This window comes from Sturnira hondurensis, unplaced genomic scaffold, assembly GCF_014824575.4.
Source record: "Sturnira hondurensis isolate 20B ecotype Veracruz unplaced genomic scaffold, ASM1482457v3 Scaffold0009859, whole genome shotgun sequence".
NCBI classification, from domain to species: Eukaryota; Metazoa; Chordata; class Mammalia; order Chiroptera; family Phyllostomidae; genus Sturnira; species Sturnira hondurensis.
Genome location: NW_028082490.1, coordinates 1,343,180 through 1,358,419, shown reverse-complemented (window position 1 = coordinate 1,358,419; position 15,240 = coordinate 1,343,180). Strand labels below are relative to the sequence as shown.

General features: G+C 38.4%; 1 protein-coding gene across 1 annotated transcript; it reads left to right on the top strand.

Annotated features, from left to right (window-relative positions):
• Window positions 1-1,087: 1,087 nt before the first annotated feature.
• On the top strand, window positions 1,088-5,071 carry SLITRK1 (SLIT and NTRK like family member 1). The gene is made up of 2 exons (XM_037058085.1): window positions 1,088-1,591; window positions 2,021-5,071. Exon 2 carries the CDS (start codon window positions 2,073-2,075, stop codon window positions 4,161-4,163), a length of 2,091 nt encoding a protein of 696 aa, XP_036913980.1. The 5' UTR covers window positions 1,088-1,591; window positions 2,021-2,072; the 3' UTR covers window positions 4,164-5,071.
• Window positions 5,072-15,240: the final 10,169 nt, after the last annotated feature.

Here is a 15,240-nt window from a genome sequence, read left to right as displayed (position 1 = left end):
GCATTTTCATGTTCTCTCCCCTCTCAGAGGTTTGTAGAAGTTGGTTCTCATAAGCTTCTGCTGAGTTTGAGGAATCCCACGATCCCTTCCCTTGGAAAAGCCTGAGCACTGCTCTCCCTCTGCACCAGTGACCCAGCCAGCTTTTAAGCACGGGGAGCAACTGCCAGCTACTAGCAAATAATGCCACCCACCCCCATTCCAAGCCTTAGAGACCCGAGATTGCTATCTCCTCCTTTCAAAATGCAACTGGTTATTTACTTGTACGCATTTCAAATCGCTGGAATGGCTGCGGAAACTTTGCGAGTGAGTAAGTGTGTGTGTGAGTGTGTGAGTGTGTGGTATTCGTGTTGGCTGCCAGTGGATTTTTAGGAGCACTCACGAATCAAATTGGGATTTTCCCTTGCCCCCTCCCTCCCTTGCTGGTTCTCAGTAAAACCTTCAGTCTGGAATCAAAGACGTTCGCTTGCATCGTCTTTTCATTCTGAAGACTTAAATAACATTCAAGAAAAATCAGAGAAACCCAGCTCTCAATGACCTAAATGACTAAAATTCTATACCAAGTTTTGAAAAGAGAAGAGTGTGTTTAAATTATATACCATGCAACAAAAAATCCATACCCAATTATTCTATTATATAAAATACATATGGTATGAATACATGCTTCAGATAGCCACTTTCGCCATACCAAATTTCTTTAAAAATGGTTTCAAAGGCATCAAATAGCATAAAACACACTGTACCGCAGAGACGGAAGAAATGCATTTAAAGCACCGATGAAAATGGCGTGCAGTATAATTACCTCAAATTGCTGTTCGCTTGACACCCTGACACTAATTTTATTCAAGCCTTTGGGAAATAAATGTTTTAAAAGCACTCTTTTCCGAACGTTGGAGCTAGTGGGTGCTGTGAGGTCATTAAGGAAAGGAAAGGGTAAAGTTTCCAGCATGCAAGAAAGAATTAAATAATCCATTTACAATAAAAGCCTCTATGTGGATCAACAGCCTTTAGTGCCCACATTTTTAACGCTTGCCCTGTACGTGGATTGATTTTTTTTTCCTTCAGCATTCCCTCACCAGATGGATTTTTGCTACTGCAGATCAGCAGAGGGTGTCAGATCTTTCAGAGTGCACCAGGCTGGAACGAGCAGAGCTTCTTAGCAACTCTCTTCTCTCCCCGCTCGCTCACTCCCCATTCTCGCGCTCTCTTTCTCCCTCCGACAACTCGCCCCCCACCCGCCCTCCGCCCCCTCCACGCGATTCCGAAACAGCAGAAGAAAGAGAACAAGAAACGAGCCAGTAACCGAGATTCAGAGCCCAGGGAAAAGAAAAAAAAAAAAAAAAAAGGCTGGAGAGAACCTAAGGGAAGGAAACGAAAAGAATGGACAGGCACAAAACGCAGCAATTGCGGAAATTTTCCAGCGCCATTGGCTCAGCAGTGTGAGTCCTTCGGTGGGGCGTGATTTCAGCACCGGGAGGATTGGACAGCACCTCGGGGGGACTTCTGGGCAACCTACAGCTCCAGCGAGAACTCCGTCAGCAGCCTCCACAACAGAAGCCGCCGAAAGCCCTGCTTTTTGTATCAGAAAGGCAAGGTCAGTCCGACACACAGCCATGCACAGGCAGTGCGCCTGTACTACGCTGCAAACCCTCTGCTTGTTTCTCTAACATGCACTTGCTTCTAATTATTAGCATTGTTCCCTTACTGATTAGTGAGGACCACTAGACGAGATTCTGTTAAGTGTGCATTTTTAATTTATACGTATATATTTAACTTCATTTTTTTAAGGTTGAGGGGGAGTGGGGTTATTTTTCTACTTTTTTTTTTTTTTTTTTTGCTTGCCTTGCACTACGTGCCTGGATAGTTTGTGAATATACTTATTGACTGGCGCCTGGGTTGTTGCAGTGCGGGGGGGTTAGGGAGGAAGGAATCCACCCCCACCCCCCCAAACCCTTTTCTTCTCCTTCCCTGGGTTCGGACATTGGAACACTAAATGAACTTGAATTGTGTCTGTGGCGAGCAGGATGGTCGCTGTTACTTTGTGATGAGATCGGGATGAATTGCTCGCTTTAAAAATGCTGCTTTGGATTCTGTTGCTGGAGACGTCTCTTTGTTTTGCCGCTGGAAACGTTACAGGGGACGTTTGCAAAGAGAAGATCTGTTCCTGCAATGAAATAGAAGGGGACCTGCACGTAGACTGTGAAAAAAAGGGCTTCACGAGTCTGCAGCGTTTCACCGCGCCGACTTCACAGTTCTACCATCTATTTCTGCATGGCAATTCCCTCACTCGACTTTTCCCTAATGAGTTTGCTAACTTTTACAATGCGGTTAGTTTGCACATGGAAAACAATGGCTTGCACGAGATCGTTCCCGGAGCTTTCCTGGGGCTGCAGCTGGTGAAAAGACTGCACATCAACAACAACAAGATCAAATCTTTTCGAAAGCAGACTTTTCTGGGGCTGGACGACCTGGAATACCTCCAGGCTGATTTTAATTTGTTACGGGATATAGACCCGGGGGCCTTCCAAGACTTAAACAAGCTGGAGGTACTCATTTTAAATGACAATCTCATCAGCACCCTACCTGCCAACGTGTTCCAGTATGTGCCCATCACCCACCTCGACCTCCGAGGAAACAGGCTGAAAACGCTGCCCTATGAGGAGGTCTTGGAGCAGATCCCTGGCATTGCCGAAATCCTGCTAGAGGATAACCCGTGGGACTGCACCTGTGATCTGCTTTCCCTGAAAGAATGGCTGGAAAACATTCCCAAAAACGCCCTGATCGGTCGAGTGGTCTGCGAAGCCCCCACCAGACTGCAGGGTAAAGACCTCAATGAAACCACAGAACAGGACTTGTGTCCTTTGAAAAATAGAGTGGATTCTAGTCTTCCGGCGCCCCCTGCCCAAGAAGAGACCTTTGCTCCTGGCCCCCTGCCAACTCCCTTCAAGACAAATGGGCAAGAAGATCGTGCCACCCCGGGGTCTGCTCCAAACGGAGGTACAAAGATCCCAGGCAACTGGCAGATCAAAATCAGACCCACTGCAGCGATAGCGACTGGCAGCGCCAGAAACAAACCCCCAGCCAATGGCTTGCCTTGCCCTGGGGGCTGCAGCTGCGACCACATCCCCGGGTCCGGTTTAAAGATGAACTGCAACAACCGGAACGTGAGCAGCTTGGCTGATTTGAAGCCCAAGCTCTCCAACGTGCAGGAGCTTTTCCTGAGAGATAACAAGATCCATAGCATCCGAAAGTCGCACTTTGTGGATTACAAGAACCTCATTCTGTTGGATCTGGGCAACAATAACATCGCCACTGTAGAGAACAATACTTTTAAGAACCTTGTGGACCTCAGGTGGCTGTATATGGATAGCAACTATCTGGACACACTGTCCCGGGAGAAATTCGCGGGGCTGCAGAACCTCGAGTACCTGAACGTGGAGTACAACGCTATCCAGCTCATCCTTCCAGGCACCTTCAATGCCATGCCTAAACTGAGGATCCTAATTCTCAACAACAACTTGCTACGGTCCCTCCCCGTGGATGTGTTTGCTGGGGTCTCGCTCTCTAAGCTCAGCCTGCACAACAACTACTTTATGTACCTCCCGGTAGCAGGGGTGCTGGACCAGCTAACTTCCATTATCCAGATAGACCTGCACGGAAACCCTTGGGAGTGCTCCTGCACCATTGTGCCTTTCAAGCAATGGGCAGAACGCCTGGGTTCCGAAGTGCTGATGAGCGACCTCAAGTGTGAGACGCCGGTGAACTTCTTTAGGAAGGATTTCATGCTCCTCTCGAATGACGAGATCTGCCCCCAGCTGTACGCGAGGATCTCGCCCACGTTAACTTCACAAAGTAAAAACAGCACTGGGTTGGCGGAGACCGGGACGCATTCCAACTCCTACCTAGACACCAGCAGGGTGTCCATCTCCGTGTTGGTCCCAGGACTGCTGCTGGTGTTTGTCACCTCCGCCTTCACTGTGGTGGGCATGCTCGTGTTTATCCTGAGGAATCGAAAGCGGTCTAAGAGAAGAGACGCCAACTCTTCGGCGTCCGAAATTAATTCCCTACAGACAGTCTGTGACTCTTCCTACTGGCACAATGGGCCTTACAACGCAGATGGGGCCCACAGAGTGTACGACTGCGGCTCCCACTCGCTCTCAGACTGAGCCCCAACCCCGGTAGAGCGGGGGAGGGGGAAGGCGATGCCCCCCCTCCACCTTCCCCCACCCGGTGGGTCGGCATCCCGGGGTCAGAAAAGCCGGGACCCCACTCTAGTGCGCCCCAAGGCTTGATGGACATAAATAAATAACTGTGAACTCGCTCAACTGAGATGATCTGACCCCGTAGCTCCCTTCTGGAAACAAAGAGCAGACTGTGGCTGGGAGAGCGCTGCCAAATCGCTCTTTGCTGAGAGCCTCTTTTGACAAAGCCCAGCAGGGGCCCTGCTCAGAGAACGGACAGTGCCCTTCCCCTCTGCGGAGGGGCTGGTGGGGATGGCTGTCGTGGTCCCATACATATATACATTTACCCACATCTATATAGAGAGATAGATATCTATTTTTCCCCCGTGGATTAGCCCCGCGAGGAAGGGGGGGCGTGATAGTTCCCTGCTGGCTACGCAGGGATGGGCAGTTGCACGAAGGCATGAATGTATTGTAAATAAATAACTTTGACTTCTGAGAAAAACAAAAAGCGCTGCATGGCTCGCATGGAATCCACGCGCTCCAGGGACGCTGCCCTCCCCGGCGACCGGAGAGAGCGTCACGTTCACAGCACCCGCCCTCTTACCTGATAAGTCCCATCGTATCAAACTTTCTATAAACAAAATACAGTATAATCAGAAGTGCCATTTCGCCATTATTTGTGATCGGTAGGCAGTTCAGAGAGTACGTTTACTGTGAAAAAAAAATGTTAAGGTTTTATTTAAGACATTTGCATGACTACTCATCAGCCCATTTTATGAGTTAAAAATGTATTTTGTTAAGAGACGTTTTATGGGTTGTTTTGGGTTCATCCTTTTATTTTGATGGTGATGTTTACTTTTTTTTTTTTGGAGGGGGAATATTTTTCTATACGTATCCAATAAGGCCTTCCATCTGAATGTAAAATAAGTACCCATGATTTCTATTATAGTATCTGGTGTAATTATTTAAAAACAAAAAGAAAAGATTGTGAGGCAGTTAAGCATGACCAATTAATGTCACTCTAGTGCTTAGGCTGCGATCTTAAAACGGTAGCAATTCTGTGCTGGTGTAACTCTTACTTACAAAGTAGGGAAAAAAAAAGAACAGAGGAAGCACGTGAAACTTACTAATTCTATTCGAGGATTTTATAATGGCATATTTTTTCAGTATTAAAGTGATCATGTTTTCAACTCTGGGTCCTTACCTTTTTCCAGCTTCATACTTGCAACCGGTAAATTGAATGGGCGGTGGAAGGGGCAGGGGAGGGGGACGGTTGAAGGTGCGTCTCTTCAAGAGCTGCTTTAAGGCTCTTTCTCTAATCCTTTTACTTTGCTTTTTAGCTTTCATTAGCACCCCTCCCTCTCCATCCCCGCCCGGACTTTTCCAGTTTTTCCTGCGGATTAAGTAAAGTCTTCCCCCAATTGCGCCCTCCATCCCCCACCTTTTTCCTCATGCGGCAGTGAATCCCTTTATTAATACTGGAAATCCCTCCTGCTGCTTCCGCCACTGCTGCTACTGCTGCTGCACACACTGCAGCTGTATTAAGGATGTTAGTAAAGATTTGATTTAATTGACTCTGCCTAGATCGGTCTCAATAAACAGAGGGGAGATTCCATTGGTCAGCAGTCTTCAGTGAAAGACAGCTTCAATGCCTAGCATTTGAGATGCTGCTGGCGTTTTGAATTCAACATCTTCTGAAAACGGTAAAACTAATGAAGGCCCACCCACCCTCCCCGCCCCAGCAACTGCATATCAAAATTCGTCAAAACACTCATCTTTATGGAGGTCAATCCTGATCCAAAAGAAGGGTTTCTATCCCATCATCATTCGGATTTCCGGTTGTGACCTAGTAGATAGTTAACAAGAAAAGCATTGAACTATTTGAGTTTTTTGAGCCCCTGTTATTCTGGCTTCAGACCTATTCCTCTGGGATTCCCCCAAAGTGTATTTTTATCAGCAGTTAAGGGACAAAAAAAGCAAACATAACTACACAAGTTGGTGGAGTCTGCATCCCACCACATATTCACCATTGAGAACTGTTAAAAGATGGCAGACCACAGATTAAGGTTATATATATATATATATAATTATATATATTATTTGTAATAATATATATAATATGTTATTATATATGTATAATCTCAGCTAATGCAAGTGAATCAGCTATCGAAAGCCCTCAGAGCAGTTGTTAAGAAGATTTGCGTTCCAGAAATCATGTTCTAAAGAGAAGGAATTACCCAGAACAGTGATATGAGTGGTGTTCTGGAGTATGTATTATTTATTTTAATGTTTTTAAAATAAAATCTTTATTATAAACCATGCCTATCCCTAAGGCCATTCATCATTTTCTCTCTTGATTCTTTTGTTTGTGGGCTACATTTTGTAGTGGTAAAGTCGAAACCTACAAATATTATGGGTTGTTCTTTCTTTCTTTCTCTATTACTCATGTGAAGGCCTTAATCACTTTTATGAAAATAAAGAACAACTGGGTTCCTGATAAGCAATGGGCAGATTTATTTGTGATGGAAAAGTTGGGGAAGAGGAAGAGTCATGTATTCAACAATAGTATGACCTCAAGGCAAAGAAAATGTGGGCAGATGTTCTAAGTCCCTGGTGGAAAGCAACACTTAACAGAAGGTACTTAGTGAGGCTCGGTGGTAATTTTTAAAGCTGATGTGTGATTAGTCTAAGTCAGGAAATTAGAACTTCTCTGAGAAGGTGTGCACTGGAGCAAGACCTTTTCTTCATACTGATTAAAAAGAAATTACAATATTGAAGACAAGGTTAAAGGAGTAAACTTGTTCAAATATTAACTTTAATGATTTTTGAGTGGTCAACGTGTGCCAGGCATGTGCTAAGTGTTTACATAATTATTTAAGTATCACACCCATGGAATAATTTAATAATATATTACTGTTTCCATTAATACCAATGAAGACGTTGAAGCTTAAGAGAAAAGGCAATAACTTAGATCATACCTGTTACATAGTGAAGCTGGATTTAAACTCCAACACCTCATTGTACAAATAGAGTAGTCATACATACTCACCTGATCACCTTTTAAAATACAGAAATATGTTCATATATATTCATAAAAGACTATAACTAATTAAAAACCCAGGTTTTGCCTTCTTAATTGAGTAGGCAGTGGTGATCCTTTATATACCCAAAATGTCTCTCAAGAAGAGAAAGTTATCCTGCATTTAGAAGAGATGGTCTCCAAAAGTATATAAGAAGACTTAACAGATAAGAAAAAGATAAATGTTCTAAATACATGTACAAATTATAGAAATTCATGTCAATAAATCTAAATTATATATACAATGATTCTAAAATACTAGGATCATCACATATTTTAATATGTAATAATACTTGTTAAAAATTTATGTAGAAAAGATACCCAATGATTCATATAAAAATATACATTATTTAGACAAAGTTTTATTTATTTTCATAGATATCTAAACTTGTATATATGTTTATATTCGTTTGGTTTGAATGATACATACTGCATAAGACCTCGCCATATAACTATTATTTAGATGTGCTTAGCTTCTTGTTTCGGTTTTATCTTCCCATAAAATACATAACTATAGTTGTCATTTGCTTTAGTTGAGATATCTTGTTTCTAGTCAAATCATCCTTTAATTCATCAAAGCAAAAGAGATTTTAGATGTGCCGGATGAAATGGAGGAAAAAGATACCTTGTTTACTTCCATTGCTTTAAAGAAAGCAGTAGCTTCTGTGGCTGCTGCTATAGCTAAGAGTATCTTAGACTTTAAGTTGTTGCCATAGAAATTTATTGCTTATCCATTTTTACATGTTTATCCAGGAGGAAGCAGGAATGGTTTATCTAACATTAACATAACAGGGTTGTTTTTCTTAACAGTATTTATATTTAATGTAATTAGAATTGCCAGGCATTTTATTAAGTATTAAAATTATATTGGTGATACCAAGGACAGTTTGTTAACAGAGCTTTCCCTAGGTTTCTAATAAATGGTATGTGGTATGTGCTCGGAGATTGATGAAGTTGCAGGGATGAACACAGAAGTATCTGTTTTCAATGTGTTGGTAGAATATTAGAGTGTTTTCTAATTCTGATTTTCTGCAAGCTAATTCACAAATATTATTTTATTTGTATGCTTATTTGAAGAAAAATAGAAATATAAAATGTGCTAAAAATTAATTTTAGCATATATTAACTTTTGGTTCCTTTTCTCTTTTTTTCAGCCTATTGCAAATGCAACAGATTATTTAATTTTTAGAAGATGAATTCTGTATAATATAAACAGTTAAAGAAAATGCATACTTAAGATTTTTGTTATATGATCTGTTTCAATGTGGCCTTGATCCATTAAAAAAAAGGATAAAATAAATGAGTTTCCTATAATTCCTTGGCATTTTCTTTCATCTATAAAGTTGCCAAAAATGTTATCTTAAGAGGCGGTAGGACATGCAGCAATGAGTTTTTGGTGTTGGAACGTAGAGAAAGGCCACTCAATAGTCTTATGAAAGCACGTGTTACAAATAGAACAGTTCCAAAAACTGAATCAATATTGATTTGTTGTGGCCTATTGAAATATGGTTGAGTTTCAGAAAAAAACTAAATTATTAAGATAATGACAAATTAAGTGATTAAAAACTACAATTTTACAATGAAGTGGATCACTGGAGAAATTTTTACAGTTACTGAAACCTAGTACAGCCCTTGGGTCTCAATTGACTGGCAATTTCAGCTCATTGGCTTAGATCTCAATTGTGTCTCCAATTACTCTTCTCCTTTCACATTCTTGCTAAGTATGTACTAGTTTACATTCTTGAAATATAATTATATTTCCTATTTGAAATCTGCGAAAAACCTATAGGAGCAGAATTTTCTAAATTTGAAAAAAAATGAGCGAGTTAGAAACTAAATGTTTAATTGGCAACGAAAATTGACAATGGCTGCATGAAAAATATTGTAGTTCTCTTGGAAAAAGAAAATGAGGCAGTTCCGACTTCAAAGAGGGTATGACCTTCAAAGACGAAATGCATGCATCATTGTAATTGTAGAACAGTACAACACTGGCGATTTTTAAAAGCTGTCACTAGTATTTTCTGTTTCTTTCTTTTAAGTATATACATATACATGTACAAAATATGTATATACAAATATATGTATATACATATACATATATTTAAAATTTTTATTTTTTTTATTTTTTTAGAGGGGGGGAAGAGAGGGAAGAAATACTGATGTAAGAGAAACACCGATTAATTGCCTTTAGTACAGGTCCCAACTGGGACAAAACCTGTAACTCAGTCACATACTTTGACAGGGAATCAGACAGTAACTTTTCCCTCCGCGAGACAACGCCCAACCAACTGAGCCACACTGGTCAGGCCTTAACTGTATTATATTTTTGGCTATTTTGAAAAGTGCAGCTATCACCTCAGTTTTATTAGCTACCGTAAAAATGGTTAAAAATCTTAAAACAGTGTTTTAAAATGAAAGATGTACTTTAAATACTTTGTTAATTTTATTTTCATCTTTTGTTCTGTATAATGGGAAAAATGTCTATTTTTAAATTCAGTAAGAGTTTTCTGACTAGTCATTCTAAAAAGAAGCAATCAAACCACTTTTTATCTTAATGAGTGATAATTATCTAATTTTAGTTATTTGAGAAATCCAATATACATTTAGCAAACTGAATAAAATATTTTATGGTATCATAAGAATTTCAGAAGAGCTGTCTCTGGAAATTTAGCTTTGATTTGTGATTATATTATATTATATTATATTATATTATATATAAAATTGATTATAGAAACTTTAATGTATTATACATATATTTTATATTTTGCTATAAAGCTAATGATCCTCTAGCATCTCTTGTTTAATGAAACCTAATATTCAATTACTTAGTACTCTGTTCAAGATGCACAGGCCCAAAGAAGCCCACCGTGTCACTTCTATGCTTTATTCTACTCTCCTCTAACTCCATTTCTTTACTTGGCAGAAAAATACAGGAAGGAAACAGGTTCAGCTGCAGCCTATTAATACAAAAAGTCAATGCACAGTGAAAATGAGAAATGCCTCAAATCTAGATAATAAATGGTCGATCCATATAGTGCTTTCAATGAAGCAGTCTCTGCCTCTCGCAAAAAGGGGCTGGATGGAAAAGGGTCACAACTCATCATTAAAAAGTAATGACTTTTACCAGATTCTGTGATATATATTGTGTACTTTTTTCTTTTAAATCAATGTATTTTTAATATTTCTAAACTGCATATGATATAATAAAGTAATTACTCATTATCATGATAATAATAAGATTTAAATAGTATGTGTATGTATACAGAATTTTCTGCTCCTTCCATAGTATAATTGGATTAGAAAATAGTGAATGAATTTGAAACAATGCCATTTTCTACACATGACAGTAGACTCTACTTGTTTTAATCCTTGTATTTATTAAAATAATTATTTTATATAATTATAAGTAAATCTACATGACTAATTGTTATATTTAAAATATTTTGTAATATAATACATTAAATGATGTTACATAAAATTATTTGCTAATTTCTGTTCAGTTACATAATATTTGCAGCTAATCTGATTCAGTGGAGTCTAGTTAACTTTCCTTAATTGGGTACATTTCACACTGGGTTGCATTTCGATGGCCATACAACAAATGGATGAGTGTGGCTCTGTCATCACTGGGTTGGAAATTTCTGTTAGTAAACTTTTCATGGTTCCTAAATAATTGATCAAAAGTGGTTTAGCTCTTTATCTGTTGAATCTAAAGGGAATGAAATTACCAAAGTGAAAAGCTTAATGATGTTAATCTTCAGTTACCTGAATGACGAAATGTTTTTCAGTGTCTCAAGACTTTAATGACAGAGTTTTACTTTATACACATATTATTTTTGGTCAGAAATGTTACATTTTAAGCTTTTTTCAGCAGAATTTTGGATTACACTTGTATATTTTCACCAAAATGCTCAGCTCTCCAACAATCAGATTTCATGTTACAGATGGTATTTTGTATAATTAGACATTAAGATGTAAGAAGCAGAGTAGTTAGACCCAGGAGAGTTAGACCTTTTGGTGTAATGTTATGAGGAATAAGACTTTGGAAGAAACTAATATCTGAAAGCAGCAATAATCCCCAAGAAATGAATTACATGGAATGTCATGTTACTATTTTAACTTAATATTTATAATATCAAATTAAGAAGAAAGTCAGATCAGAGCACATTTAAATACTATTTGCATAAGCATGACATCTGTTATAGCCAGCCCCAAACTATTCATGCCACAGTTTTTTAAATAATATAGACCATATTTTTCAGCATTTTTGCATGGGTAACTAATATGGTGCCTATTAAATTACCATCTCTGCAAGCTCAGTTTTTACACACTTGGTGAGTAAGCAGATGTATAGTCTGAAAATAGAGTGATTCTTTTACAAATAAGGGTCTTTTTATTCATAATATCTTAAAGCAGTATGACATATTTGAAGCAAAGAAATCTCAGACTATATGTATGATAGCTATTAGACAATAACATGTATTTTGAGTACAAACTTTATAATATTTTATTTTCAAGACGGATGCAATTATCAGTGGTATATGCACCATCGACTTCAAGGCATTTCAAGGAGGTGACATAGCATTAGTGTACATGCACCTTAAACCAAATTTGGAAAACAAACACACACTAAAGAAGGAAAGGAAAGAAAAAGAAAGAAAAACAACTGGGGGTGATGAAAATTTTACTTTGCAATCAAAGTAAAACACATTTATTGATTACTTATGATGTACCAGGCATGTACGCAGTGGTGCTAAACCCGAACAGAAGAGAATAGTTTTTTTAAGGTTTTATTTATTCATGTTTAGAGGGGAAGCGAAGGAGAGAGGGAGAGAAATATCAATATATAGTTGCCTCTGGTGTGTCCACTGCTGGGAACTGGCCTGCAACCCAGGCATGTGTCCTGACTGGGAATCGAACTGTGATCCTCTGGTTGGAAGGCCCGTGCTCAATCCACTGAGCTACGCCAGCCAGGGCCAGAATAGGTTTTTTCCTCATCTAAATTTACAGCCTGTAGGGTACTAAAGAAAACTAAACAAAAATAATGGTTAAAATAAACTTGTATAACAAAGAGAGATGAATGAAATAAAATGGGAAAGGGATGATAATATATGTATTTTTTTATTTAGGGTTGTCATTGAAGTCCTCTCTGGGGAGGTGATGCATGAACTGAGGGAAAAGGGATTAGGGACAATTATTTGAAGATTAGGAGCAAGAGAGATTCTGGCAAATACAAAATATCAAATACAAAATATCCTGATTTACAATTGTGCATGGGCTGTTTAAGGGTTGGAAAAAAGGCAAGCACAGCTAATATTTAACCAGAGGCAGAGATGAAGTTGGACAGGTAGAGAAGCCATGTAAAGTCTTATAAAGCATAGCATGAAATTTAGATTTTAGTTCAAGAATAACAGAAAGCTTCAAGCAGCCAAGTGATCTGATAGCTGCATATGTAGAATTTTGAAATTTTATAACAGTATATTTACACAGACATTTTGGTTTACTTAGTGGAAGTCAATTATAGGGTATGAAAAGTGGAAGGCAAAGAGCTCACACTGCAGAGTTTGGGAAAGACATTATGTATCTTGGACAGTGGTGGTAGTAATGGACAGAAGGAGAGCTGGATGGTGAGTTTTCGGTGTCCAAAGAACTGTGTGTGGGAGTAGCACTGGGAATGAAGGAGAGGAAAAATAATTGTGTCTGTGTTTTCTTTATCAGTCAACTTGGTGGTGTGTTTTATTGAGAAGGAAAGGCTAGACAAGGCAGGTTTTAGATTACAGTCAGAGTTTGAACATGTTAACTGTGAGGTACCTGTTTATATGTTCTAGATGGGTTGCTGGACATACAAATATGGATCTTAATGAGGGTTTAAGGATGGATATACTTGAAATTCATAATTTGTCTTTTTTGATGGGTCCATTTTTATAGAATTAAGAACTAAGCCTAAGGGGACATTTTACTGGTATTCTACCTTCAGGGCAGATTTATCGAAAATTGAATATAAACTTGATTTTAGAAACAACTGCTATAAGAAAGGTATGGAATGTGTAATATCATAATATATATACATTTTCTCTCAAACCTGAAGAGTATATGAAAAATCTAGCAAAATATTTATTGGTAAAAATCAATTGGAAACATAAACAATAGTATGAAAAAGAGTTTTAAAAAGCTGGTGAAAAAATGGGCAAATATAAACTTTAAATCAAAATGCTTAAACTCTTTGCTTTAATAAGTATATTTCTGAGTGAGAGGGAAACAATCCTACTCATTACTAGTGACAAAAGACTTAACTTTTATTTCCACCCAAATGAACATATTTCTTGCAAAGAAAAATCGATTTTATTAATAACAACACAAGAATGAGAATCAGGCAATTCTTACTCAGTACTTATTCAAACGATGTACTCCTTTTTGGAAGCTTTTATTTCACCCTTGCTTGTAGGCAACTTTGGGATCTGGGTATTTCGGAAACCCTCGACCGCATTTGCGATTCAGTCTAACTTTTGTGTAGACAGCATCGTGACAAAAATTTCATGTTTTCTTCATATAACCATTTAAGCCACATTATTCAGCTCGCCATTGCTGCCTCTAATCCCTAACACAGAAGTGTAATTGAACTTAATCTTCTAAGTCAATTGTGATTACTTTCCATTTTATTTTAGGCCTGCTGCAATTCAAATATTCATTTTGGACATTGTACAAGAATAGTTTTTCCTGAGTTGCTTCCATGTATGTATAACACCAGGTTGTAAATAGTCAGCTTATTTTTAAAAGGAAAATGAAGAGCTGCTGAGAGCTCTCCTTAGTTCCTCACATCACAGCCTCGTGGTGCTGCAGAGTTCAAAGTCTTTATAACCGTATATGGGGTCCACAACCATTGAAGGTGAAGGCAAAAGTCCGTAATTTAGCCCTGGCTGGTATAGCTCAGTGGATTGAGCGTGGGCCTGCGAACCAGAGTATCTGGGTTCGATTCCCAGTCAGGGCATATGCCTCCGTTGCAGGCCAGTTCCCAGCAGGGGACACACGAGAGGCAATCATACCTTGATATTTCTCTCCCTTTCTCCTTCCCTTCCCCTCTAAAGTTAAATAAATAAAATATTTTTTAAAAAGTCCTTAATTCTACTTTTGGTTCTCCTCTAACCAGCTCTGTGATCCTAGCCAAAGCTCTTAATTCTGGTGAGTCCCAATTTTCATCCCTAAAATCAGACTGTTGAAGTAGAGAGTCAAGTGATCAGAAACATTTTTTCTGTTATGTGTAAAATAATTAGTATTTTAGGCTTTGCGTATGAAGATACAAACTCTAGGATATTATATAGGTATTATGTACAAATATTAAATAGATATTATGTATAAAACAAGAGACAAAACACATTTCAAAAAATTTGTGTTGACAAAATTTAAAACTTCATAGACACAGCAATTTAAATTTGATATAATTTTAATGTCACCAGATATTTGTCCTCCGATTTTGTTCAAGCATTTAGAAATGTAAAAACCATTATTAGTTCACAGGCAATGTAAAAAGAAGCTACAGGAGTGACCTGGCCTGTTCGAGGTGGTTTGCCATTCCCTAGACTAGATTAAATTCCTCTAATAAAGATCAAATAAAATGTTTATTATATATTTAACCACTGAGATATACAAAAATATCTCAAAATATTTTGCTTTATGCAAGTTATATAGAATTTTGAAAATTATACAGGGTATTTGTCTTAGTTTTCTTTTCATTGAGTGTATAGATACATAATATTAGATAATTTTATCAGAATATCATTATAAAGATATATAAAGTAGGCCAGGGATAAAACGGTGATTCAAGAGGACAGAGTAATCATGTTTGATCAAGAATTATTGGTGTGTTTAAGGGTCTCATCTCTAGAATCAGAGTGTATCAGTTCTAGTTCTGGGCTGGCTCGCTGTGCAGACTTGACAAAGTTACTTAACTTATAGCTTCTTGATTTTCTCACTTGTAAAATG

Bases quoted from the DNA above. Each gene is read 5' to 3' on its own strand.
- SLITRK1 (XM_037058085.1), top strand. From the start codon at position 2,073: ATGCTGCTTTGGATTCTGTTGCTGGAGACGTCTCTTTGTTTTGCCGCT.